This window comes from Petromyzon marinus, chromosome 40 (genome assembly GCF_048934315.1).
Source record: "Petromyzon marinus isolate PM22_M1 ecotype Great Lakes invasive population chromosome 40, UKy_Petmar_22M1.pri1.0, whole genome shotgun sequence".
Classification (NCBI taxonomy): Eukaryota; Metazoa; Chordata; class Hyperoartia; order Petromyzontiformes; family Petromyzontidae; genus Petromyzon; species Petromyzon marinus.
The window spans coordinates 11,002,933-11,029,327 of record NC_133706.1 but is presented as its reverse complement, the minus strand read 5'-3'; the positions used below and the strand labels follow the sequence as shown (position 1 = coordinate 11,029,327).

Below are 26,395 nucleotides of genomic sequence, written 5' to 3'. Positions count from 1 at the left end.
GTTATAATTTTTTTCTCTGAACCACACGTCACGTCTCCTATGCTTGTTTGCAAACCAGTCATTGATCTTGTTTCTGAGACGTCAGGCTGACACGTTAATTAATTCCTTACTCCTTTGCCGATACTGTGAATCACCTTATTTTTGTGAATGCCATTTACCAGACGTTTGTATCGTGTTTGAATTTCATCATGCACATATATTAAACACGAGTCTATACACATGCAGTGCTGTTTACAATTTTAAAGGTGTCTTGTTAGGCCTCAATGAAAATTCCACAAAGGCATGCATTCATCTCCTCGGTTTGCTTTCAGGATTCGATGTGTTATTCAAATATTTACAACGAGATTGATGCCCTTACAATTTTTTATCTTCAGACCTCCATTTACTGTTGGATGAAGGCTTCCCCAAGCCATCACTATCTGTTTCTTGGCCTCGCACAGCACAACATTTCATCCAGTTGCTGCTGCACACACTGATTTCATTGCTCCGTGTCCGCGGTGGGCACCAACTCTCGCGTGTTCCTTCCTCTGGCTGCCATTCCGTCGTTCCGTCGTTTACCTCGACCACCGGCCATCATCCCTTCCAGCTACGTGTCCCACCAAAGCCCACTTACTTTTGTGACCCATCAATGCGATGTCTCAAACTTGTATTTGTTATTTTTTAATCCACGCGTTGGTCTTCCTGTCTCTCGCGCGTGTAATTCCAAGCACCGCGCCTCGACGTTCCTGCTTAACTTTCGATTTAGGAATTTAGCAAAACAGTCATTGCAATGATCTGGAACTTACGTGACGGTACGGTCACATTCGAACCACGGGTTGCGAGGGACATGACTCAGCGCCGTTGGTGGGGGCGGCGGAGCTCCCGGTGGTGCCTGCGTCCCTGTGTGCCATCGAGCACGTCCCGCTGGATGCCAAGAACCCCCGTGCCAGTGACTCACTGTGGCACATCCGTATATTTCTGGCAACGTTTAATACGTTGTTGTAAAAATAACTGGGTCTCATAAAAAGCACATTTTGAATTACCACGGGTTTATATTAAAATCGTTTCATTGCACTCTGTAACTGACTTTCAGTAATAATTTGAATTAAAGATTAAATTAATTGCACGACAAGAACTGCAATCATGGAGAAGAATTTTTCAGTGTAAATGTGTTTTCGTTTACCGTTAAGCGCTTTGTCAATCTAATACCGGATGAAGGCCTCCCCATGCCATGCTGGTCACTGTGGATTGGTGGCTAGGATCCGTTCAGATACCACTCCTGACACTGATAGCCTTGGCCGTGGATCAAACTCGGGTTGCAAGGTTAATAGAAGGGGGGGGGTGGGTGGGGTGGCGGACACTTTTACTTGAATATGTGCGCTCTGGTCGTGTCTTGTCTTGCAGCCCCACGAGTTTGACGAGTGCCGCTTTGACATCTCGGTCAACGACAGCGTGTGGTATTTCCGTGCGGAAGACCCTCAGCACCGGCAAATGTGGGTGGAGGCTCTGGAACATCACAAGGTGAGGCCGCAATTCATCGACGTCTATAGATGCACAAAAGGTGGACCGGGGTGGCTCAAGAGGGCCAAATAGAAGGCACTCCACTAACGATTTGCCTCACGGCAGTTCGATGAATTGCCATAATTTGAAGTTACGATTCTTGTACTGTTTTTGCTTTCTCGTTTGTATTGTTTCTGGTTAGTTCTGTCTTGTTTGGTCCATGAGATTAAATGTGACGTTGATATATTAATATGAAAAGTAGCGAAATATATTCTGAATCATTGATTCACCCCACCGGAAGACAATGAATTTCACATTCAGGTTTCCGATGAGATTTAAGAAACTATTGTTTGTAACGTTGTAACAGTTATTTTATTTTGACAAACACGAATCCATCCATGTATCATGGTTGTAAGAATACATTTCAATCTATGAATTGATGCATCCCTTGCCTTCTAATAGTGTTCCGAGCCTGGACTGCTGAGATCCTGGGTTCCAATCTTGAGTTTCGGTCACCCGTGTCCTCGCATGGTGGAAAATGAAAACGCGGTGCAATGGGCCACGGTGTTCATGCCGCGGCACTGAGAGAGACTGCACACTTAAGCTTCGGTAGTGTTGTCTTCGCACATTTCAATAAAGCAGACCTGCTGCTCGTACACAAGGCACGATCCCGGAGGGATTGGCTGTGCAAATTGGACCACGAACAAAGCCCGCTTGCCTTCCGGAGGTTACACTTGTACACGCTCCTCCCTACCAGATGCGTGTCGCTGGGCTGCGCCAGTGTATCGGTGCCAATACAAATCCATTTTTAATTTATATACCATCTAAATGTGACCGCAATCTCAAGACAACGTACGCAAACAGTGGTCTCATGCATGCATTTTATAGTCGGTCGTGGGCGGAGGGAAAAAATAAGGAAGGTCTTAATCGTAGACTTGGGCAGGGCCCCTATGACTGCTGAGTGCAGCTGTGGAGAAGGAGCGACCTCCCATTGAAAGGAGGTTGATTGGTGGCTTCAACAGAATTTCTTGGTCACCGTTTGCATACGTGATGCCAATACTTTTTACTCTGATTTCAATAATGTCCATCTCAATAATACTTGCTTATCGCTAAAATCATGTTATCTTGACCGACCCCATAGTGACGAAAGACGGCTGTCAGAAAAAGAAGACTCAAAGCGTGTTGTCTTTCTGGGGTAAAGGTTACTCTTGCAAATTATGGAGCAATATTGAAATTGTGCAGAGTGATGATACTGCTGTAAACCCAGGTATGCGAGTTCAGCAGTGTCTACCTATAAAGCGTCATGCTTGTTTTTACTGTTGACAATCGGGCTAGGTAAGCAATAGAGAGAACACACAGATTTTATCACATTTGTCACGTGGGGTGTGGGGGGGTTACTCAACCAGGGATTACATTCCTAAACGATGAGTGTGCATGGAGGAAGGAAAACAGGCTGACTAATATGCCTTCTCAGCCAAACTACTAATCCGTATGCATGCGGGTCACTCGATTTAACATTCCGGTTGCATATGACATACATCATCGCGGATTGCTTCGGGTAAAAAAAAAACACTGATAAACATGACTGCAGGCAGATAAATGGCTGGATGCAAGACAGGGATATAAAAAAGGTAAACAAATATCTTTACATTCACACAGCTTGACATCCTGGGGGTCAGTCAACTGTGTGCGGTATTTCACGCCAGTCAATTTCCTTAATCGAGGTGGTTTTGGTTTGACGCCAGTTGTGAGCACTCTATGGCGGTTCCTGTTTCTGCCACACCCGTGAACATCCATTATCCCGACGACGTTTTCTGCCTCCCTCCCACACACCCCGCCAGGCCCTCCCTCCGTACCCCCTCCCACGTGCCCGTCTGTCAGGGCGCCCCCGTTGCATTCCGCTCAAGATTGAGCAGTGTTGCTGGCTTTCATGCTGTGGACGGGACGATTGTTGGACGCGCGTCACATGTTGGCTACGTGTGATGGCGCGTGCGGCGCAAGCGCAATTTCACACTCGCCTTCGTAATTCTGATGAATGCACTGGCGGCACGTCCATGACTTCCAACAAGTGCTTGCTTATGCAGCAGGCTGGCTCTCGCTGGTTATTCAACCGCGTTTTACCAAGTGTACAGATTAACCCTGCCTGCGATTCGAGGAATTGTCACCGTTTAGGATCTTGTTTTGATTCGGGAATGGCGTTTTTTTTGCCCAGGTTTGGCTGCCTTGTTCGTGGTGTTTTAGTTATTTAGGCTGTTTGCCTTTTTCAGTTTTGTTTGCTCGATGAGCCAAAATGTAACATGAGTATATCATCGCCTGAGTTTCAGCTATTCCATATTTAACATGCGCAATTTGAAGCGTGTGTTCTTGAGTGTAGGAATCAATTTTTGCATTATGCCTGGTAAATAGTGTCAAAGCACGGAGCTGGCACAGCTGAGATCCTGAGTTTGAATCTGAAATTTAAGCCACCCATTATTAAAGTGACATCTCAAGTGCAGCGAGTTGATAGCCTCTCTAATTTTGTGCCTTCTCGTCTGTATTGTTTCTCATTTGATCTATCTCATTTGTACAGCCTTATAGGCTTGCCAATTGTAATATTTTTTTATAATATTGCATAACTTGTGAATAATAGATACTTGCACGTCATTGTATATGTGCTTACCGAGCATAATAATCAATAGTGATGATAGATTAATCGCTACAAGGCTAGTTTTACAGCATCTGAAACACTTGATGTTGTTTGGTAGGGTGGCATTTTAGGCATTCTTTGTTCATTTCAGTTATTTTTCTAAAAATAAAGTATTCATCGAGAAAATGTACAGTCCGTGGCCTGCTGACCTGATTCTATTTTCAAAGCTGTTATCCAGTTAATATCTAGTCTACACACCATTCGTAATCATCATTATCAGCCATGCTGATAACTATGACCCACATATCATTGTCCAAACCAAAAGGTGACAGTAGAATGTTTAAGCATGCAGAAGCCATTTAGTTCAGTGGCCACTACGAGGCTCCTGTAATGGATATGCTGTGAGGAGGATGTTTTAATGGAGCGTTTTCTGCCCAGCACTCCACTTCTAAGTGGTCAATGACTCATTACAAACGGGGCCGGGTGGTTGATAATGGGACACTTGGGGAAGGCAGCTTGTCAAACTCTGAAACCGTTTGTGACGTGCAGCTGCTGAAAGCTTGCTTAACTGGAATCCTGTCCATTGTTTATTTAATGGCCCTTGCCAGGACGTGATATGTAAGTAGGGAGGGGGGGGGAGTCTGGTCATCGAAAATAAATAATAATGATTACGTAACGATTTCAAAACAAAACAGCGCTTCTCATAAGCTCCCAACTCGTGAGGCTGCATCACGAGACGATCGTAATTCACAGCTGTGCAGCGCTAGTTTACAGCGGTGGCGGCTGACCGATGCGTAAGTGCGAACACACAAGTGATAAACACGATCACCCAGGATGCGCATCGTTTGAAGTTGTTCCTTTATGCAAATACATTTTTTAAACCGCTGTATTGTTCCCACATGCCTTTGCGTTCTCTTCGTGGCTTTCCAGCTCGCACAACCCAGCGACTTAGTTTACCCCCTTTCCTTCCTGGCTCATTTCCTGCCGTGAGGCTGGGCACTGCTGGTGCTAAAGACGATGATTCCTCTTGTGGGACTGCATGGGAATGAGTAGAAACAAAGGTCAGGGGGTTGGCGAGGAATCACCTGGGGCCCTATCACTGGAAATGGAAAATGGCGAGCAGAAGTCTCGGGCTGCACTTTGGCTCCGAGAACGTGCACGCAGTGATCGAAACGTGTGTTTTAGATTGTCTGCCCTAAGTTTCCACGTGATAAGCCAATTAGTTGAGCTATCATTTGTGGCCAGGTCGCTTCTGAAAAAATAAGCTAATGGCTTAGTGGGCTTTACCTGGTAAAATAAAAATAGGTTAGGTTTTTTTTGCGTGATTTTGTTAACCTTTCCTATACTTTGCACTCCTATCGTTTTTATTTAGTTTGTTGTAACGTTCTGCTACCCACCCCAAATGGACATCTGTGAAAAATATCTTTATAGCTCATCGGATTCCTCCAGTATAAATAAATATTTAGATTGTACTGCATATGCTTGTCATTTCACTCGGTGACATTAATATTAATCTTTATTTAACCATGCTAAGACCCAGTTCAAGAGATTGAGATATTATTTCCAAAAGGGATCCTTGCAAGATGACAGCGTCTCGTCAGCTTCACAGAACATCAACCCAATGAATTATACACAACGCATTATATTAAAATAGAATAAAATATTAAAACTCGTTAACAAAATAAATGATTAAATGTTCTCTAAAATGTCCCTTAAATCTGGAGCTATCCTCTTCTCCCCCCCCCCACCAGCCATCCTTGCTGTTGGGATCACCACATGGTATGCATGTTGAGGGCCTTGGTAATGTAAACAGAAGACAAAAAAACGTGGAAAGACTCGCTCATGAGTTGGCTTACAGCTTGGGCCAAATTTGTTTTGAAGTGCAGGAGGTTGAGTGAATTGACTTGTGCTTCATGAGATTACGTAGTGGGTGTGCCCAGCTCACTGTACGAGTTCGCAATGACTGCTGTGTTTTGTGTTGGCTCGTAGAGTGTTGGCCTATATTTGAGTTGTCCAGTAGTGCAAGACTGCATCTCAATTTTCCCACAAGCCTTGAGCACTTTCCCACAAGATTAACCGAGGGGGCTGCGCTTGTGCACATCTTTGTTTTGGCTCATTAGACCGTGGGAGATCTGTAAGATGCATTCTCGTGGGACACTGGATGCGAGTGTGTTTGCACATGAGAATGTTGCTATGTACATGCACAAAGTGATGGTGCAGTGGTCTGTGCACTACCCTCGGTACCCATTTACTTGACTTAAACTCCTGACCATGACTCGTGTGTGGCGAGTGGTATCAGAACTTGTTCCTGGTTCAACTGAGCCTTAAAAATGAGCATCTGGTTCAGTGTTTAAACTTTGCCACTGCGGAGACTGGCGGTCAGGTATTGTGCTGGCCATGCCATCCCGTCGTGTGCTGTGATAGCCTTAATAGGTGTACGCTAACAGCACATACACCAATGGTATATATGTCTATAGGGCGAGTCCTTTGTCTGTATGGTTTACAGCTGCAGACAGAATCGGGGTATGGATCCGAGTCCAGCCTACGGCGTCACGGCTCCATGCTGTCACTCACTTCCGGGGCGAGTGGTTTCTCAACTACATCCACCTCCTCCTTCAAGGTGAGAGCCCCCCACCGTTGCTGGCAATTCCGACGTTCGTATTTCTCGACTGCAGGCAAAATGACGATGTGAGGTCCGTCATCCTGACGATTGCGCCATCGGGTAACTGCACATTGGTATCGACCAAATGCTGCGACAACACCTGGAATTTCGTGGGCCGCACGTGTTTTGTTTGATCAATTCTCAGAAGGGGCTGGGGCTGCGGGAGAAACTTGCGGAAATGGAGACCTTCCGGGACATCCTCTGCCGGCAAGTGGACACGCTCCAGAAGTACTTCGACGTCTGCGCGGATGCGGTGTCAAAGGACGAGCTGAGCCGAGACAGAGGTGACACTTGCCAGCGTGTGTCATTTTGCTCTTCTTTTTTTCCCTTCCCCTCCTGTCAGCTCAAGATTGGCAATGTGGCTCAATGAACTCTCCCTATCTTTGTCATTCACTAGCTTTGTTGCTTCGGTCAAACTTGCACTCTTTCCTTCAATGTCATTCTTCTACATCAGCGGCTGTGACGGAAACGCAGTGAGCAAAAGCCACAGACTTTACGCATTTGTGACAGGCTGAATGAGACGGTGGCTCAAGGCAATACGGGGCGGAATGTATGGATTTTATATATATATTTTTATAACGTTGGTGATTCTTTTCCATTATTCCAATTGTGCTTTCGGCATCATGTCAGCAGACGAGTCCCTTTGGATCTCTCACAGCAGTGCAGCCCTTCGTATTTGAGAATTGGCCCATGGAGGCAGAGCTACTTCAGAGATCCCTTCAAAGCAACCTCTGATCCACACAGTATAGGGCAAGACATTCCCACCTGCTGTGCCATATGATAGGTATGTACATCTCTTGACGGTCACACTGATAATTTTATTCTCAGATTGGGAATTTAGCCAGATTGAGTTCAAAACCAAATTGAATGCCTTTGTTTTTTTGTGTTCAGTCATTGGTGACCGCCTAGGCTAAGACTAGCTATCAACTCCCTACACTTGACAACCTGTAGGTTTTCTGCCTAGATTTGAACCCAGGCCCTCGGTGTAGCCAGTTTAGTAATTTGACATCTGAGCCACCCAGCCACCTGTGTGGATGAAATATGTATCGTTACCTAAACCTTGTGATGGCCTGTTTTGCGAATATGCTCCTTTTTCTGCAGGCCAAGCCCATTCCAAACTACTCTATTTTAAGTGCTCTCGTACCACGGGGGGGGGAGGGGGTGTTCAACTGAAGCGTCTATGTGGCAATTGTCTTTTTTTTCGTTTTCGCTGTCATATTCGTAGGTGGCAGACACAAAACAAGACGTGGCCTTACTTAGAGGAGCTACATTCAATTCCGGATAAAACGGAGATTACCTGTGACCTCTGTGTCACCCAGTTGCTGACGAGATTGGTGGAAAGTGAAATTCCCTTGAGGCTTACACAATCAAATCCAAGGATTTTCTATAGTTGAGGGGGGGGGGTCACAGCCCCTGGGAGCATGTGCCACAAAAGATTGTTGTGAAAAAGAAATTATTTGATGCCATGTGATTTGTACAGCAGCAAGCGTTTAGCAGGGGATTTATTTTTTATTTTTTTTCACAGCCAAGTCTTGTCTTGTAATACTGTGGCCAAAAGGGGAGTCGAGAAGAGACCCTGTCTTGGCCAGATCACACAGTCAGCAAATGCAAATATTAACCAAGAAATACAACAGAGTCAGCAGATAAGAAGCATCCACCATCCAGCCTCCATGCCACGTCATTTGACCCTTTGACTGGCTATTTCACAGTGCACACTCCTGTCTGTGAGTGGTGACGTGGTAGGTTGTGGGCTTTTTGCTCCGGCACTTGAGAGGCAAGGGTTTGTGGATCGCATGCAGATTCGTGAAATTTTCATACCCTATGAAATTCTAGGTGGCCAGTTGATGGTAGGAGGGCAAATGGGACTTTTAACCCATCCGTGATTTCCTTTGTATGCGTGGTGGCTTTCTCTGGGTACTCTGGTTTCCTTTGACATGCTAAATATTCCTGTATTCTGAATTAGTCGAACATCTCTGTGCAAATTCCATCTGAAAATACTCTTTGAGTCTCAATGAGGCCTTTCTGGATAAATTTTATCTTTATAAATCCCCTGCCGTATGGTTCTTGCAGTTGACCTCGCCATACTTCCACCCTGCTCCGTATAGGTTGAGTGATGGTGGGGAACGCAACACAGTACAACAATGGATTGTGCTGCACTGTCCTGCGCTCAATGTAGCCCTGCAGCAGCCCATATCACCTTTTGTATGCATCGTGGTCACCCATTTAAACACTGTCCAGGCTCCGGCCTGTTTAGCTTCCAAGATCTGACGAAACAGGGCACTTCCCTGGGTGATTTTGGTTGTGGGCATTGTTTACTGCTTTGAGATGTTGTTGCCGTGCATATGCGTTAAGTGTCTCGTTTGCGTGGCTAACTCCGAATGTGTGCCTGCTTTCCCCAACTAGGTCTGGACGAGGACGATGACGGCTTCCCAACGCCCCGGCCCTGCGAGGATCACTTCTTCTCGAGCAACACCAAGGACAAACGTGAGTCTTGAGCTTTGCACGTGGCCTTTGGGTTGCGCCTGCCATGACAGTGCTATATTGCACTCAATTGAACGATTGTGGCCATGCAACCCAAACTATGGACTATAGTAAACCCTCTGTAGTTTGTGTGCAACGGAGAGGGGGCATTGCAAAATTTACATTCTCTCCCGAAGCTCACAAACCCCGACATCCATTTAATTCCTGGACATATAAACATACTCAAGAATAAAATTGCACTCAATATATTCAAACACTTTGACTGGTGAAGGTTAAGTCATCACCTATGATCAGTCCACTGTTGAATAAAGGCCTCCCCAAGCCCAGAGAGAGCCAGGTTGGGCTCAAGTCGCATTAAATCAAGTTTGTTGAACAACTGGAAAATAATTGTAGAAAGGACACAAGGTTAATATTATTACTGATGAAATATCTGTCACGCTTCGTGAATTATCTCAGAGTTGGTGATAAGTTTGGAAGTGTTTGAGGAATTAATGTAATCTTTTATGCATCAGTGAGGTCAAGAGTTTATAACATAAAGCGTTTTCTTTACTTTGTTTCTTTTATGCGATACTCTTGATGAAATTCGTGAAAATATTTTTTTTCCCCCCCCACTGCCAGTCCTGCAGCTCTTCATGCCCAAGGACATAAGCTGGATCGACTTCAAGGGAGAAGCAATTACTTTCAAGGCCACGACAGCCGGGATCCTGGCCACGCTGTCGCACTGCATCGATCTGATGGCCAAGCGCGAGGAGAGCTGGCAGAAGCGGCTGGAACGGGTAATGGGCATCCCTTGCAGGCAACTGGGAATCCCCCATGCACCACTTCTAGCTAAGTAAAGGCACTTCCAGCTCGGACTCATCGTTCGATACATGCTGCCGAGCTGGAACGTCCGTCCAGCCTGAGGTCGGGGAGCAGCTGTGCTGCGCGCGACGACGGACCTTAAACCTGCACGGTCATAACCTTTGCGTGTGAAAATATGTGGCAAACAGCTCTGTAAGTTTACAAGTGTTTCCCGCACCCACCTCCCCCCGGATGTTCGATTCCGTTTCGAGAATATACAGAACGTCACGTTTCCGACCGTCACGTACGTGTCCCGACTGATTTAACCGCCCGCAGCCAAGTGCAGTGTTAGCGCGCGATGCTGTTGCCGTCACTTGCTGTGGATGTTCACAATTCTGACCATTTCACGTTCAGTCATGCATTCTTAGTCTCGCGTACATTTTTGCTCGCTTCCAAAGTGTAGTGAAGCTTTTCTCGATGTTGGAAGCCGTTCGCAATAATTTTTTATCCAGTGAGATAGAGAATGACAGAGACCATGTAAGGTGTAACTGTCATTTTCTATAGATGTTGATGCCTCGCATTTTCACATCCGCCTATAGAGCAGTCCCCAGCCAGTCAGGTATGCGGCATTGTGTTGTACATTGGTCTCACGAGCTTGCTGGAGTCAAATTAAAAGAATATCTGGCACCTTATTCTGAATTGACGTGTGTGTGTGTGTATATATATCGCGTGTAAAATAATGTCCATTATAATGCAATGACACTTGATGCAAAATGAGCAGGAAATGGGTTGAGTGATAATCGCAGATTGCTTGGGTTGCACAATCTCGTTATGCTCCTGGACCAGTACGGTAAATTCTGTTAAATCTGAACACTGCCTTTGGCCAAATCATTTGGAATGTGCCAGATTTTGTCAGATATTGCAAGCTAAGCGGGGTTTTTTTGCCTGGATAAGCGCTTGGATGAGTGACCACCATGCACAAACGGGGTGTCATAAGCAGCTGCGTGGCTACGTGGTGGGTAGCAGAGGGCAGTGCTGCGAAATCCATTGTGCTGTCCTATGTGACCACATTCACGCTCTCCACCTTCACCACCGCTTAATGATGATCTATATTCTGAATGCATTATTTTGTCTGCATCAGCTTACTTGCCTAATTGAGGGCTTGTTCTCGTTCAATACCCGTCAATGGGGAAAATACATGTTAATTTGGATTAATGTGGTGTTTTTTTTTTCTGACTGTGTGAGTGAAAAGATGCAAATTTGCCTGTTCTCATTGAAAATAGGTAAATTTAAACGTCACTGTCCTGGTCACAAAAGCAAAGTTTGTGGGGAATAATAGCCACTTTCTGTACTTTTGAGGCATAAGCAATTAGGAAATAACACTTAGTACCCAGGAACAAAAAATAATTAATTTGGTTTTACACAATTTGTGCTTGTGCACCACCCATAACGCAGTTGCTTAATTTGTCTTACATGTTTTTTTTTAGATACGCCACTTTTTTGGCATTCCTCCTGCCTTCAACCTTTTCTATTTAGCAAGGCTGCCAGGTGGCTCAGAGGTCCAGAGTGCTAAGCCTTGATTCAAATCTGGGATCTCAGTGTTGCCAGCTCTTAAAAGGACTGGTGGAGGCGAGGGGAAAGGAAGAGATAGCTCTGGGATATTTGCTTACACGTGCTGTTCTGCAACACGGCGTACTTTCCATTGCTCTGCGAGAGATTCAATTGGATACGTTATCTCACGACACGGAGGCAATAGTAGTACAATCGGGATAAAATTTTGGAAAAAACATACAAAAATGTACAAAAACAAACATGCGTTGCGGTTTCTTTACATGCTACGGTGCACGTGCTTTCATTGACCCACGGTTTCTGGCTGGCTGTGTAAAGCTTCCAGTGGGCACAGAGAGCCAGGGAGAGATGAGGCCTCTGCTTGCCCGCTTTTATCAACGCGTGGCCTCGCGCGTTTTAACGGGGCGCGTCCAGATGTCTGGCCCCAATGTGCAAAGATTTTGTTTTCTTTCCCTACCAGCTCCCCTGTCGGCGCACTTAGAAAAAAAGGGTTTGGCAGCGGTGCAGAAACAGACTGAGAAAACTCGGATAAAAAGCGAAGATAAACCTTGAGAGCATTTCGGCGTCTGTAATAGTTTCCAAGTAAGCGCTTATAAGTTACAAGCGTTGGCGACGGGGGAGTCCGCACGTGCTTCTCCATATTGTGTTCTGCTGCACAGCACAGTTGTAGCACAGATAATGCCCAGTGAAGCCCTTGCTAAAAATTACTCCAAAAAAGAACGGTTCCCTTGTACAGATGTGCTGCCTGTTGTGTAACGGTTGGCACACTGGACTTGCCATCCAAAGGTCGCCGATTCCATCTCGTGGCATGTCAGTTGACACATTGGCCAAGTTCCTTAATTCCCCCACCTCTGTCTAGATAACAGTATAATTGGTCGATGGGTGGGTCACGTGCGGTGGGATAAAGTGTGAGTACTCCCGCCACTGTCAAGATGTTTCGGCAGCGTGGAAGAGTAGGCAAAATACCCATGAGGTGGCTCTCGAGATGCTGTCTTGAGCTCTTTCGGGTTTAGTCCCTTCGCCAGCAGTGGCATGAGCAAGCAATTGCATGGCTGTGCCTTTACTAATTTTAGCTGTATGGTGGGTGCATTGCACACTGGGTCGTAGTAGGCATGGTCAACGTGTGGCTGGTTATGAGTAAGTTGACTGCAATGTCACATGTTTCACCCACGCGTGAGTGTTGCAAGATGGCACAGTCACGATGCAGGTATGCCGCCGCGGTGTTGTTGTAGGAACAAGAAAAGAGGAAAAAGGTGGAGGAGGCCTACAAGAACGCCTTGGAGGAGCTCAAGAAGAAGTCGTACATTGGGGGCCCAGACTACGAGGTGGGGTCGCTGTCACAGCAGATGGGAGAGAACATTCGACACTAATTCATATCGTGCATCGGTTAAAGCAATTATTTGCTCGTTTACACTGGCTCGTGTGCGTGTGTTATTTTATGAACTGATGCATTTTTTAACGTGACGCGTTTCCCTGAAACGTGTGTGCGAGAGCATTAAAGTTGCGATCGATTTACGTGCAGTTTACAGGATTGTCAATAAAGATATCGTCCATTATGAAAGCATTATAATTAGACAGCAGTTTTATACACTTGCAGTCTATTCAAACTTCGGTCTAAAATGATTTCCACAATAATGCACTTGGTAGTATACAGATGTTTATCATACCCGTTTCATCCCTCTAAGCATCCACACATGCGCCGTGGTTTGGCGCCACCCACTGCGTCGAGATTTGAGAGGGCCCCAACTGTTTGCACACATCTGGGCCGTCTTATGATTATTTACGTTATGTTCTGTTAAAGATCACCGAAGCTTTGTTTTTGTTGGCATGCAGCTGTATCTTCCCAAAACACTCCATACATTCGTCAAATAACACGTTTGTATGCTTGCGTTGAACTTATTTTGCACCCTACGTCGCCAACCGTGCTATGTACGGGTGGCTACGTACACTAATTGCCATGAGATTTTGTTTGTGCTTGTTCACCGTTGCCAATGAAGTAACACACGCGTTACCTTTCATGTTAAACCCCACCATTCAACTGCATAGTTCAAGCTGTTGTCTCGGTGCACGGCACAGTAAGAATTTAGGATTTACATAGCATCTAGTGGTGACTGCACGGGCAAAACCCTGTACAGAAATAACGGGGTATCTTTTAGTAAGTGGGCATTGTAATTATTTAATAATGAATGGCACCTTAAGGTACACACCCATATTTTTTTCCTTGTTTTCTGTGTAGCCTGGTTCACACTGCAGCGTCATGCGCTACTGGGTAGGAGGGTGCTTTTCCTCAGGCTTGCCATTAATTGGCTTTTGCGCGCGGTGCTCGTTTGACCGGCAGGAAGGGCCCAACAGCCTTATGAACGAAGAGGAGTTCTTCGATGCCGTGGAGGCTGCACTCGACCGGCACGAGAAGATGGAAGAGCAGGTGAAGTCCGGCTTCATCTCGCCACAGCAACTGGACCTATCTATCTTGCATCTATAACGGCACACTTTGTCATTTCACTTGCGGATGAGGGCCATTCACATGCCATATCGGTTGGTTAACCATACTTGGCCGTGCGGGTTAAAAGGCGGAAAGCATCGGAGTGGAAGCTTTGGAAGTACAGTATAATAATCTATTTTTGCTGCATTGCACAAAGCTCGCCATGACCCAGATACTTTGAGGTGTTATGACTGCTAATATACTGTTGGTTTTGGTCATGCAGTTAGTTAATGCTGATCATGAGGTGGGTTCTCAACACGTTTGGTTTATCTTTTTTTTTGTACCTTCACCAAAAGTGTTCACGGACGCAAGGACGACAGATAGATCGTCGGCTCAAAGTCGCACCGTATTAACAAACGGTGTGCGGGGGTTCCCCCTTGTGCACGTCGCGTTTTGCAGCAGCTGGAGCGAATGCGGGGAGTCTCGCTGTGTCCTGACCTGGTGCCCGACACGCTCAGCATCCGCGTGCACCGCTTCTCCCAGCAGGTAGCGCCCAGCCCCCCTCCCTGCCCCCCTCCCTGCCCCCCTCCCTGCCCCGCCCCACCTCCCACCTCGCGCCCCATGCCACCCGCGCCACCACCCAGCCCCACCTGCCCCACCCCGCGCTCCCCACCCCGCGCTCCCCACCCCGCGCTCCCCACCCCGCGCTCCCCACCCCGCGCTCCCCACCCCGCGCTCCGCCCCCCGCCCCGCGCCTCACCCCGCCCCACCCCGCCACATCCCCAAATTTCACGCAGACGGTCACAACCAGCCGCGCAGACCACCTCCATGTATGTTCTTAACTGGCGTGTTAAGAGCTGGGACGAGTAGTCGATTCTTTGACCCAAAAATTCTAATGGGCTACTTTACATGTGATCGATCGCTCGGGTGGCTTTTTAAAAATGGTGGCCGCCCTCCATATCCTCTCTCCTGAAGGCAGGAAACCCCCCCCCACACAACCCACACACAACCCACACACAACCCACACACAACCCACACACAACCCGACGTGGCCGATGATGCCGATTACCCCACCCATCACCTCCCGCCCAGTGAGACGCGGGGTAACGGAAGTGATAATTTTTTTTGTTCCCACTGTTTTTGTATTATCCGACTTTAATTAAGTAATCAAGCCGATCATGGGTGGAGTAATTGGTTACTTAATCGGCTGTCCTACCTCTGTTGCGACCTTTGTTTGGTAAATGATGCCGTTTTCAGTACGGGCCACATGTGTTCAACTCGCGGTTGCTTTTTTCACTTCCCCCTTAGCAGCTGTCTTCTGTTAGATCTCCATTTACTGGAAGTGCTCATTAAAAGTGGCATTCTGTAGCGCTGTTGGTTGTGTGCCGTCATCTTGGAGAAGTGGACCGCGTGAAGTGTGACTCACTTGAAGCTCGCAACACCATTAGACGTTGCCGGGGAACTAAAGATGAAATGAAACTGCAACTTTTAACAAAGCGGGCTATGTTGCTTCTGTTTTGCAAATAGCACGGTTGGCTACTTGCGGTGCGAAATAAGTTCAACATACAACGATGTTGCTTTCGTTTTGCAAATAGTTGCACACTTCTGCTTGTGCATGGCATTGTATACAAACTAAGTCCATATCCAGGGCTGATAACCAACCTCTGGGGTGGGCTGAGCAATGAATGCCTCTGCTGAATTTATGAGCGGCATGATAATTCACAATGTCGTTCATGGTCCGGCCAGGATTTCTACAGTCACATGTCACCGTGCTTCCTCTGATTTTCCACTTGAATAGGTTGGGTAGGGGGGGGGGTGTGTTGGTAGGGGTGCATCTGACATGGGTGCTACGGGTTATTCGGGGGTGTTGGTAGGAGACAGCGAGTGCCATTGCTTTTGAGGCAGATCTAATCCAGGGGGTGCGATGGTTGGGTCTGGATGAGATATTTATTGTCTCCCTCCCATTGTTCTTGAGTGTAATAACCTTGAAACGCACAAGACCTTGGCCATATTCCTGAAGGGTTTGTGCAGTAAGTCCTTAAGTCGGGGTTCTTGGGGTTTCTGTGGCATTTATTAAAGGGTAAGTTGAGTTTGCACACTAATACATTTTATAAACGCAATGAAGTCCATGTGTAATAAAGTATAGACAAATGCACTTCTATTCAGTGTCCACTTAACAGGTAGCACAATGCTGGTCTAGGCAACTAGTTAACTGCTATAAGTGGAATGAAAGAGCGACACGGAACTGACAAAACCATACACTTTGTTGAGCGTCCCGTCTAGCATGGGTCAAACGACATTGATAGCATGTCGCCTCCTGTGCCCTTATGCCCCCCGCAGGTGGAGGAGTCCATCAAGAACCACATGCAATACTCGCTGCAGGACGTCGGCGGCGATGCCAACTGGCAACTCCTCGTGGAGGAGGGCGACATGAAGGTGACCGCCGCTTCTCTCGCCATCGCTGTCCTACACCGGGTCCCGTCAGATGGTTGACTTTTCTTGGGGGTGGCGGGGGGGGCGTGTTGGGGGGGGGGGGCATTGCCTGAAATCAAACGGCGTATCTCGTGCTCCCCAAGGTTTACCGACGGGAGCTGGAGGAGAACGGGATTGTGCTGGACCCGCTGAAGGCCACGCACGCCGTGCGGGGCGTTACGGGCCGCGAAATCTGCCACTACTTCTGGAAAGTGGACCACCGCACTGAATGGGAGAGTGAGTGGACGCACCGCAGCACCCTTTCGTCAATCCGCTGCTGGATGAGGGCTCTCCCCATGCACCGCCCGCCATGCCTGTCGTGGGGGTCACTTGACCGTGCTTCACGCTGAGCACCGAGGGTTGGTGAACGAGGGGAGCATAGATGTGGGAGCGTTATGTTCGGTACTATAATGGATTTTTGCAACGCTGCCGTCTGCTGCCCGTCATGTGGTGCTGCAGCAGCCGAAAGAAACCTATCTATGGTGGTTACCCATCCAAGGACTATCCAGGCACAGCCTTGTTTAGCTTTTGAAATCTGATGATATTGGCCACACATTCCAAGTGATTTGGTAATAGAAAATAGAGGTGTGTGAGTACATTGTAGAAAATTGTGGAGTTTTTATCTTGTTTCAAAGATTGTATTCACGGAACGGTCACAGTATGCCTGTAGAATCTGCTTGCCGTGGCCCTGCATCACGTCGCTGCTGGGTGTGGCGTTGTGTGTCGCCTTGTCTTGCAGGCACGGTGGAGATGGTGCGTCTGGTGGAAACTCTGTCGGAGAACGAAGTCATCGTTTACCAGACGCACAAGGTACAGCAGGCCGGGGGTGTGAGGAGTTCCATCGGTGATCCCTGTGGAGTGTTGGGAGGTTGATTGTTGATCTCTTGAAAAAAAATTGCAGCGCGATTGCCCTCGCTGCGCAGGCCATTAAAGTGCTGGGTGATGGCCGTTGTTCAATTTTAATGCGCCGTTTTATTGAGGGACTGTTGTCTTGGGTGTGTTGCCTGGGACTCTCTTTGTTGTTTTTTCTGTCTTGCCTAAGCTTGCATGTGATGTAAAAAAAAAACAGACCTATTACTTGATTTATTTATATTTAGTCACTTGCTTACCTCTTTCTCGATGTTGCATTCCTATAATGTTGTAGTAACTTGCTAATCTTTCCACTCATCGGATTCCTCCAGTCTAAATAAAGATGCTAATTCTGATCATTGCCCGATTTTTAGACGGTGTGGCCGGCCTCTCAGCGCGACATCCTGTACGTGTCGAGTTGGAAGAAGGTCCGAGCCACCAGTGAGAATGACCCGGACACGTGGGTGGTGTGCAATTTCTCAGTGGACCATGCTGATGTGCCGGTACGGGTTGCTCTCCTCCATCATCTTCATCCTCCTCCTCTTCATCCTCCTTCATCCTCCCTCATCCCTCCTCCCTCATCCTCCATTTCAAAATAAATAAGCAGTCAAATATGCAGTCTTAAGTCTAGATTGAAAACTAATTTCTTTAGAACTGCTTGTTTTTAGGATTGTCAATTAACAAGGTTGGCTACGTACGGTATGAAAGAAGTTCTCCACACATACAACACGTCTCCTTCGTATATAAGGTCTTGCACAACCCATCGGCCTCGCAGCCTTCTCAGAGTCGATCATTTCAACAGCATTGATTTAAGACGAGCAAACTCTGGACCGTTTTCAACATAGTGTCCCCATCAGGAGATTCAGGCGCTTGCTTGAATAATTTCTGTTGAAATGCCAATCTTACAAAGAATCAAAACACGCAAATGTATTCGTCCACAATTTCTCCTTTTGTGGATTAATTAAGCATGTAACGGTGCATCGATTCCTTGATTAAATGTGATTATTGCGTTCACGATACGTGCGCCGTGTGTGTAGAGTGTATTGCTATTTATACAAATGATGTGCAAAGTACAATGCTAATCCATAATACATGTTTATTTGGGTTAGATCGCATAAATATAAACGTGTCGTTAATCCCGCCACCATCCGATACTGCCAACTAGTAAGGTTTGTCACGTAAACGGAACGTGCCAATTCGTTACTAGTACAGCGCACTGCTGTGTCGGGGAGTAAATCCACAACATTTACAATCTGAGTACGATGTTTTGCCATACTCGGATTGTGTTATGGATGATAGTGGTCGCGAAATCCTACGTGTTATACTGCTATGCTTATGTTAGGTGGATTAATGGCAGAAAGGACTTGAGAGAGACCAACGTACATCGATGGCAAGCGATGACGGAGCAAGGAAGGAGGGGAAGACGTTCATGCTGCCTCATCGTTACCACCATGTGAAGACCGCCGATCAAAAAAATAGATACGCTAATGTTACATTTAGGCTAGCGAGCGAACGAAACGTTACATATTAGACAGAAGACAACATGAACAAGGTGGTAAAACTGAGACATGGAGGATTTGTGGCAATGTGAATTGTTACAACACTGGAACCTGCCTTTAATCCCCTGCGTGCACTTTCCACTCCAGTAGCCAAGGCTTGCTATAGATGCCTCCCTGTCATCTCACAATGAGTTGGGAGGTCATTCATTCTCCTCTGCTGCTCTTCTAATTGTGGAACTCCCATCCAGAAATAGATGCTGTTGGCTCCCTGCTCAAGTCTAGGCTCAATAGCGTCCTTGTTTGTTTCTCTGACTACGACTGTCCTCTCTCTCCCTCTCTCGACAACATATTTATGCCTACTATTATCTGTGCAACTCATGTAGGCACCATGCATATCCAAAATATATGTGTCGGATGAACAGCAACACGAGAATTAATTGTGTTCGGGGGGGGAAAAAAAGAAGGAACTGGAAAGAGAGAAAGATCTAACAGAAAATCGCTTAACGACGACATCAAAAAAGATTGATGCCAGAAAGATGTGGCACTACTTGAGCATATTGGCATAAGACAGAGGAAAGTGGGGAAAAAAATATATAAAAAGTGCAGTGGACACCTGCAGGCTATCTGCGCATGGATCGTGATGATGCTTTTTGTGTTTAGTTTGTTATCCTTCCCCTGCACCTCCGATTCGTGCGGTTGGCTACGTACGGTGCGAAAGATGTCATACATGCATACATATCTAATTGGTGTTGTATGGAGTGCGTGACTCGCATTGCGAGGCAAATTCACGTGCGGCTTGTGAATTTGCGCGAGCGAAGGGGTGTGCCTTTGCTTTGTATCACTGTGGGTGCAGGTTACGAATCGCTACGTGCGAGCCAAGATAAACGTGGCACTCATTTGCCAAACATTGGTGAGCCCCCCGGACGGCAACCAGAACATCCAGCGGGACAACTTGCTGTGCCGGATCACGTATGTGGCAAACGGTGAGAATTCAGCCCGTGCACATTACTTCACATTTAGTTGATAGGAGGCCAACGGTATGTAGTAATGATAAAAAATATATATAGATATATACAGCTCTTTGCCAAAACCTCCGCTTGCTGTGTCCATTATGGGTGGGTTGGTTGCAGGGGCTTCTCAGAATTTTTTTTATACTGGAGGAATCCGATGAGCTATAAAGCTCTTCTTCACAGATGTCCAGTCGGGACCGGTAAGAACGTTACTACAACAAACAGTGCAAAAACACGATAGCAGTACAAAGTAGAGGAAAGGTAAATCACCCAAACACAAACAAATAAAACTTAACCATCCCCTTCCTACCAGACGAAACCCACCGAGGTATGAACTTACTTTTCGAAAGCGACCTGGCCACAAATGATAGCTAAACAAAGTGGCTTATTATTTGGACATTTTATAGCAGCAAAATAATCTATATAGTCTAAACACATGCTTCTTCGGCAGTGCCACACCCTAAGACTTCACTCGGATGACACCGGGATCTCCTCCCCCCCCCCCCCCACTTCACCATTCTCCTCCCTCTGGGGGAGGGATGCCCAAGTTCAGATCAGCTTTCACTCGCCACTGATATAAATCATGGCTTGGAATTAAAGCAATGTCACTGGCTTCCCAGGGCAGTGGAGAAACCACTGCTCTTGCCACTCAACATCATCGCGCCGTGGTGGCGAGATGTTAACTACCTCACCTGGTATGCAGGAGGTCGTGGGTTCGATCACGACCATGACGCCTGCTGTATAGTTGGAGTTTGCATATTCTCTCCGTGGTCGCGTGGATTTTTCTTCGGTCCTCGCGGTGATAGTATTTGGCTGCCGTAAATCTCCACGCGAGAATCCACTTCGGCATTGAGAAATCATTTGTGGCCACGTCGCGTCTGAAAAAGAGCCATACATACTCCAGTTGGCCTGACATGGTAAAATTAAAAATAGTTTAATTGTTTATTTTAGTCTCCGCGGCGAATGCCATCGGTAAGAGACGATGCGGAAATGTGACACAACTGTGCGGTGGTTAATCGTGTGCCTCTCCCGTTGGCAGTGAATCCTGGCGGGTGGGCGCCGGCCTCGGTTCTCCGCGCGGTCGCCAAGAGGGAGTACCCCAAGTTCCTCAAGCGCTTCACGCAGTACGTCAAGGAGCGTACGGCCAACAAGCCGATCCTCTTCTGAAGCGGCGCTCGCCGGGCCCTCGACCGGCGCTTCTCCGTCGGGCACCCGCAGCGTCGCGTAGCCGCCGCCGCCGCCGCCGACGACGCCACTCGCGGTGCCGTCTTCTCACTTCGGTGTGGTGTCCCCCGTGGCGCGCGGCCACGTGGTCCCCCATACTTGCATCTGCTCGGCCTAAACACATGGCCTCAACCGAGCTGGTCACCCAGACAGGGATCATCCAGAACCTTTCGGGCAGTGCCAACAGATGTGCGCACAGCATTGCTAACTTGCACCGCTTTTTAAACAACGAAAAACTTTTAAGAGTCATTTTGGAGATAGAGCAACTGGGAATAAGGTTCACGGTATTTTTTTTTATATATACGAGTTGTTTACATCCGAACATGCGCTTGTTTTTCTGCATTGGTTGTAAAAGGCGCCCAACCTTTCCGCGGCTGGGCTGTCGGCCCGAGTGAAAACCACTGCCTTAATTTCAACGCGCGTATCTGGCATTCTTCGTAGCATGTGCAGGGAGAGTGGGGGGGGCGAGGGGTGGCCTTTGTTTGTCACCGCGTCCCTTCCGTATGACCTCTGCACGTGACCACCCTCGATGTGATTATTCATAGTTTCTTCCTGTTTCGTGGTGTTAAGTGTGAATTTTGACATTCTTCTGCGCTCCCTGAACCGAATGAGGCGACAGTGCTGGCCCCTTGCTATTATTTCCATAAGCTGCTGAGTTGATATGAAGGTTTATCTGGGTAGTTTGCCTTTATTAACAATGACAACTACGTTCACGTGGAGATACAGTACAGCATTGTACTGCGCCAAGAAAGTGATATTTAATCCTTTCGTAAGTGCATCTTTTTTACGTTAAAAGTAGACATGTGTTTTCAGCACATGATCAAACGTAGCAATCACTTTTGCAGAGCACAAGACATACCTCTTACGTCTGGTTGGACAACAATAATTATGAACACTGTCCTTGTGGACTACAAGGGTCCATGCCCTCACTGTTTAAAAATTTGTCTTCATTTCCACTTTTGCCACTTTGTGAAGATCCGGCCCAAATTCCACAACCTTCATGTGGCCTCCAATCATCTTGTACAGACTCTTAATGCTATAGCCAAATGCTCTCCATCCGATTGTTTGTGTCTTATTTATGTACTTGTTTTGTTGCAAATATCCCTGTCCAGTACATGTGTATAAACCGTGTGGCATGTTTTTATTCCCGATAGTAATTTAAGCTTTGAGCATAAAGTTCAAAACGCTTATTTCTGATTTAATGGTCCCAATGTTGTGATACTCTTTATACAGATCTGTAAACATAATCACATCCACGGGCAGATAGCCCGTAGATGCCCACTGCATATTTCGTCATTGTTTCCACTTTCCTCTGTCTTGTGCCAATATGCTCAAGTAGTGCCACATCTTTCTGGCACCAATCTCCTATGTTGCTGTCAAGCCATTCTCTGTTAGGTCTTTCTCTCTTTCAGATTCCTTCCATTTTCCCCCCCTAACACACTTTTCATTTTCCCTGTTGCTGTCAATCCTACATATGTGTCCATCTCATCCGTAAACAATTCGTAGCAAAATGGTCCCAATTTTTGTGTTGGACTCTTTATATGAATCCGCAAACAGAGCTGTAGCTCGGGAGGGTGGGGTGGTGGTGGTGGTGGGGAGCTGGTTTGCTCCAACACCGCGAGTGCTGTCTTTGCTGCAGCCCGGAGTGGTTTCGTGCTCCAATGAAGACCCGACGATCTGTTTCCCCGAGGCGTTCCGTGCGCAAGGCGCGCGAGACTGGGGGTTGTGACGACCTGGCGCACATTTGGGCGCCGAGTGAGCGCTCGTGCTCGGAAAGTAATCGGTTGCCGTCAAAGCGCTGCTGCCACGGGAGTGGAAACATCGCCCATTTACGGCAACACCCTCCGCCATCCGTTACACAATCGGGAGGAGGTGGTTCGGAAATCTGAGTGCCGAGCTGGCATCGCCGAGATCCTGGGTTTGAATGTGCGTTTCAGCCACCTGTGATTTCACTTGCTGCATCCCCAAGGCTGGTGAGTGAAGGGTCCGCGCCAATGATTAATTTTTCAAAGTTCCCACTCTGCGAATTAAACAGTTTGTCACGTGACAAAGGTCACACTGCAGCAGTGGGGTGAATCGAGAGTGCTGCCCCCCGAGTGTGGATGAGGTCACTTGAATGGATCTCAAAAGTAGATCTGATATCTGCTTCTCGGGACTATTCCCTAAGCTGGAGAGTTGCACAGCTCTGCGATGGGTTCTGAATGAAATATTTAATCTCGTGAAATTGTGGAAAACTACAACAACAAAACATTTTGGCCACGATATGTTTTTAACGGATTTCCGTGACCCCCTGCAGGCACCCAGATGTGCTACATTCACCACAGCGTTAAACAGTAATATATTCTTGAATCGTGGTCCCAAATCGTGACATTGTGAAATAACTAGCGGGGTGAATTGGTGCATGCCTCATTGAAAGTTATTGGGCTCGGAGAGCCAACAAGCCGGATGACGCGAGACCTACCACAGTGGAATCGAGACACGAAAATGCAACATTGAGGCACAGGGGTTTCTGGGACTGATGCAAGTCGAAGCTCTGCAGAGCGCTTCTCGTCGCGATTGACAAATCACAGGCACCCGAAACGCCAATTTGCAAACCCTCCCGTTGTGGCCGAGCAGCGCAGTGCCGCCCTGTTTGAGCCCCTGGCGTGAAGTCGCAGTGACTGCACGGAAGCCGTCGGCTTCACAAGTCCGGTGTCCTCGGGTCTGAAGGAACGGGTCAGAATTTGCTGATCCCAAAGAGTTTACTGCAGCGTGGGATTTTAGCTTTGGAAATGCAGGGCAAATGCAATGATGGAGATTGATTGAAAGTCTGTCGACTGTAGTTTGTGTGTGTGTATAGTTGTGATTGTAAATGATGACGAATCAACATCTGGTGGGTTAACTGGATAATCGTACTTTGTGTGCGCGCGTGTGACTAAATGACACATCAATGTATGGCGATTCGTTGGTTAAACACGCCAGATGATTTCAATGATTAATTATCAAAATGCCCATGCTTACATTTCTTTTCACATGTACGTTTTGAGTCGATGGCAAGTTGCATAGAATTTTCGGATCATAATGCAGGCCTGATTTGTTAATTGTGCCGCATGTTAATTATTGTGACAACTTAGGACATGTTTTATTTAATTAAAAAAGTGTTATTCTCCCTTTGCACAGGCCTGCGATGTACCGTATGCCAAGTGAAAGTTACTGTTGGAAGGTCTTAAATTACCACGTACTTACGAACTTTCAACTGAACTCAATCGGAATGGTCAGTGCTGTTTAATTTAGCTAGTGTGTTTTAATTTTCCTCTTTTAGTAAAGAAAAATGGTGTTTGTTTTATAATGTGACTTGTTATAATCATTACTGGGTTTCCAATTAGCATTTTTGGTCAAGTACGATAATTTATTTATACGAGTAAAAGTTGAAATGAACTTTAATTGATGAACAGTAATTCTACCCCCTAAAAATTATTATCTAATTAAAACCAAGGCAATTCCACCACCTTTATCATTTGATACATATTTTGAGAATGTGGCGAATGACAAGAACAAACGTCTTTTCCTAATAAACGGAATTGTTTTCCCCTACCTGCAATTGGAAGCCCTGTGTGTGCGCGTGTGTGAAATGTGAGCCGGTGTATTTGTGTGTATATCAATTCACGAAGAGAATGTTGTGCTTTGTATTGATGCCTTCGTGTTGGCATTGGTCGAAATTGATCCGGTGGTCAGAGAACGCCGAAACGTTTTTTTTAAGTACTGAAGGTCATCAATTATTGTTTGATGTTATTTTTCCTCCCATGTACAGCGGGCCATCGTTTCCATGTTCCTGTTGAGGTGGATTTACGTGAAAATGTTGTATTGAAATAAATATATTCAAACGCCATGTACATCGCAATATTCGTGTTGTGTTTTTGTATTGCGTCTAATGCATCAAATATGACGCCGCTCTCCTCCGCCACTGCAATTGATGCCGTGATTATTTGTTACATGACAACTCCTTTTACAAATAAGTACTGTAAATATACTGTACTCTGTATGACCATACTCTTTGGTTCTTTCGGTAAAATCACGTAACTTTACCGAAAGAACCAACGAGTGTGGATTCCTGCAGTCACGAAAGCTTCAAATCTGTACGACCAGTTAATCTCGAAGCAGAAACCATCAGGCGAACTCCGGTCATCCTGGCAGCAGCTTTTGGCTTGCCATGGAACAATGACGGTCACCGCGTCGCGCACCTTCGGATGCGCTTCTCCAACCGTCTGGAACGCTCTTCCGATATTCGGAAGCCACTGGTGCTATGCACTTTTCAATCTATATTGAATGCTCGTTTATTTAGAACTGCTTTTTGTGATTTTGGCCTTCCCCCCCCCTCTTAACTCCATGTTCTCTACTCCCTCACCGAGGCAATCGCAATATTTTCTCTCCACATGTACAAACCATCTGCAGACGAGATCCTCCAGCATCTTCTCTGTATATGGGAACCGCTGCACTTTATGGTCTCGTTTCTGATGTCTCTTCCTGATACGTCCTGCACCTCGGCATTCCTAACTCTGCGGAGTTCAGAATTTGCTCTTCCATCCGTCTTGTTCTCCAGCATTCTGCTCCATAGGTCACAACCGGTCAGATACGAACCTCTGTCACACCACCCTGCTGACTTCTCTCCACCTTGATTGATACATTCTGTATTCTTGCCTTGAACTGCTTAGCCATTCCACCAACAAATTATGACGTGTTCATCGCGATCAATTGTGTTCAGAATACGCCCCATCTTTCAAATAAATATTCGCATTGACATGTGGTCAGATCAAAGATTATTTTTTCAGATGTAGCTTTAATTCAGAAATACATTGAAAACAGTAATCGCTAATTTTATAATTGTATATTCTGATATCCATGTGTGGCGTAGTCTCTGGTGGCCTCCCATTGTTCACGTGTACCCCTCTAGACCAGCTCTGCTGTGCTGGTACCCACAAGCATAGTTTCATGAATATATGATCTCACTTTAGCGACGTTTAATCCACAGCCATCTGTAAGTGCCAGCTCACAGCTGGAGACGAAGCCCGTCTTTGTACGAGATTGTCATCCGTATTTCCTCAAGAACGACGTTACACTGAAATTAATGTAAAAAAAAACCACGAGCATAGCCATCATTGAATCGTTCATTATCATTTGACTGGGTGCTTACTTGGCGTCAAGCAGTGCAGGGCAGTTGTCTCGCTCCTGATGGCCACGTTCCTCCACTGCACTCTTGACTTCAGGACCCTTGAGCTCTCAACTGAGTCGTCCCGGCACGCACGTCTCCCAGTTATCCATGCAGTCTCTGCCAGTGGTCCAAGT

General features: G+C 46.7%; 1 protein-coding gene across 1 annotated transcript in view; it reads left to right on the top strand.

Moving 5' to 3' along the window:
* LOC116950811 (ceramide transfer protein) overlaps positions 1-24,945 on the top strand; it is a 31,601-nt gene extending 6,656 nt beyond the window's left edge. The window contains exons 2-15 of the mRNA XM_032968896.2: positions 1,384-1,500; positions 6,612-6,725; positions 6,913-7,051; positions 9,171-9,251; positions 9,867-10,024; positions 12,830-12,922; positions 13,936-14,022; positions 14,479-14,565; positions 16,360-16,455; positions 16,596-16,728; positions 17,231-17,301; positions 17,715-17,843; positions 19,693-19,822; positions 20,889-24,945. Coding sequence (XP_032824787.1) covers positions 1,384-1,500; positions 6,612-6,725; positions 6,913-7,051; positions 9,171-9,251; positions 9,867-10,024; positions 12,830-12,922; positions 13,936-14,022; positions 14,479-14,565; positions 16,360-16,455; positions 16,596-16,728; positions 17,231-17,301; positions 17,715-17,843; positions 19,693-19,822; positions 20,889-21,016 — 1,563 coding nt within the window. The 3' untranslated portion in view covers positions 21,017-24,945. The remainder of the gene's footprint in view (positions 1-1,383; positions 1,501-6,611; positions 6,726-6,912; positions 7,052-9,170; positions 9,252-9,866; positions 10,025-12,829; positions 12,923-13,935; positions 14,023-14,478; positions 14,566-16,359; positions 16,456-16,595; positions 16,729-17,230; positions 17,302-17,714; positions 17,844-19,692; positions 19,823-20,888) is intronic.
* The last annotated feature ends 1,450 nt before the right edge of the window (positions 24,946-26,395 follow it).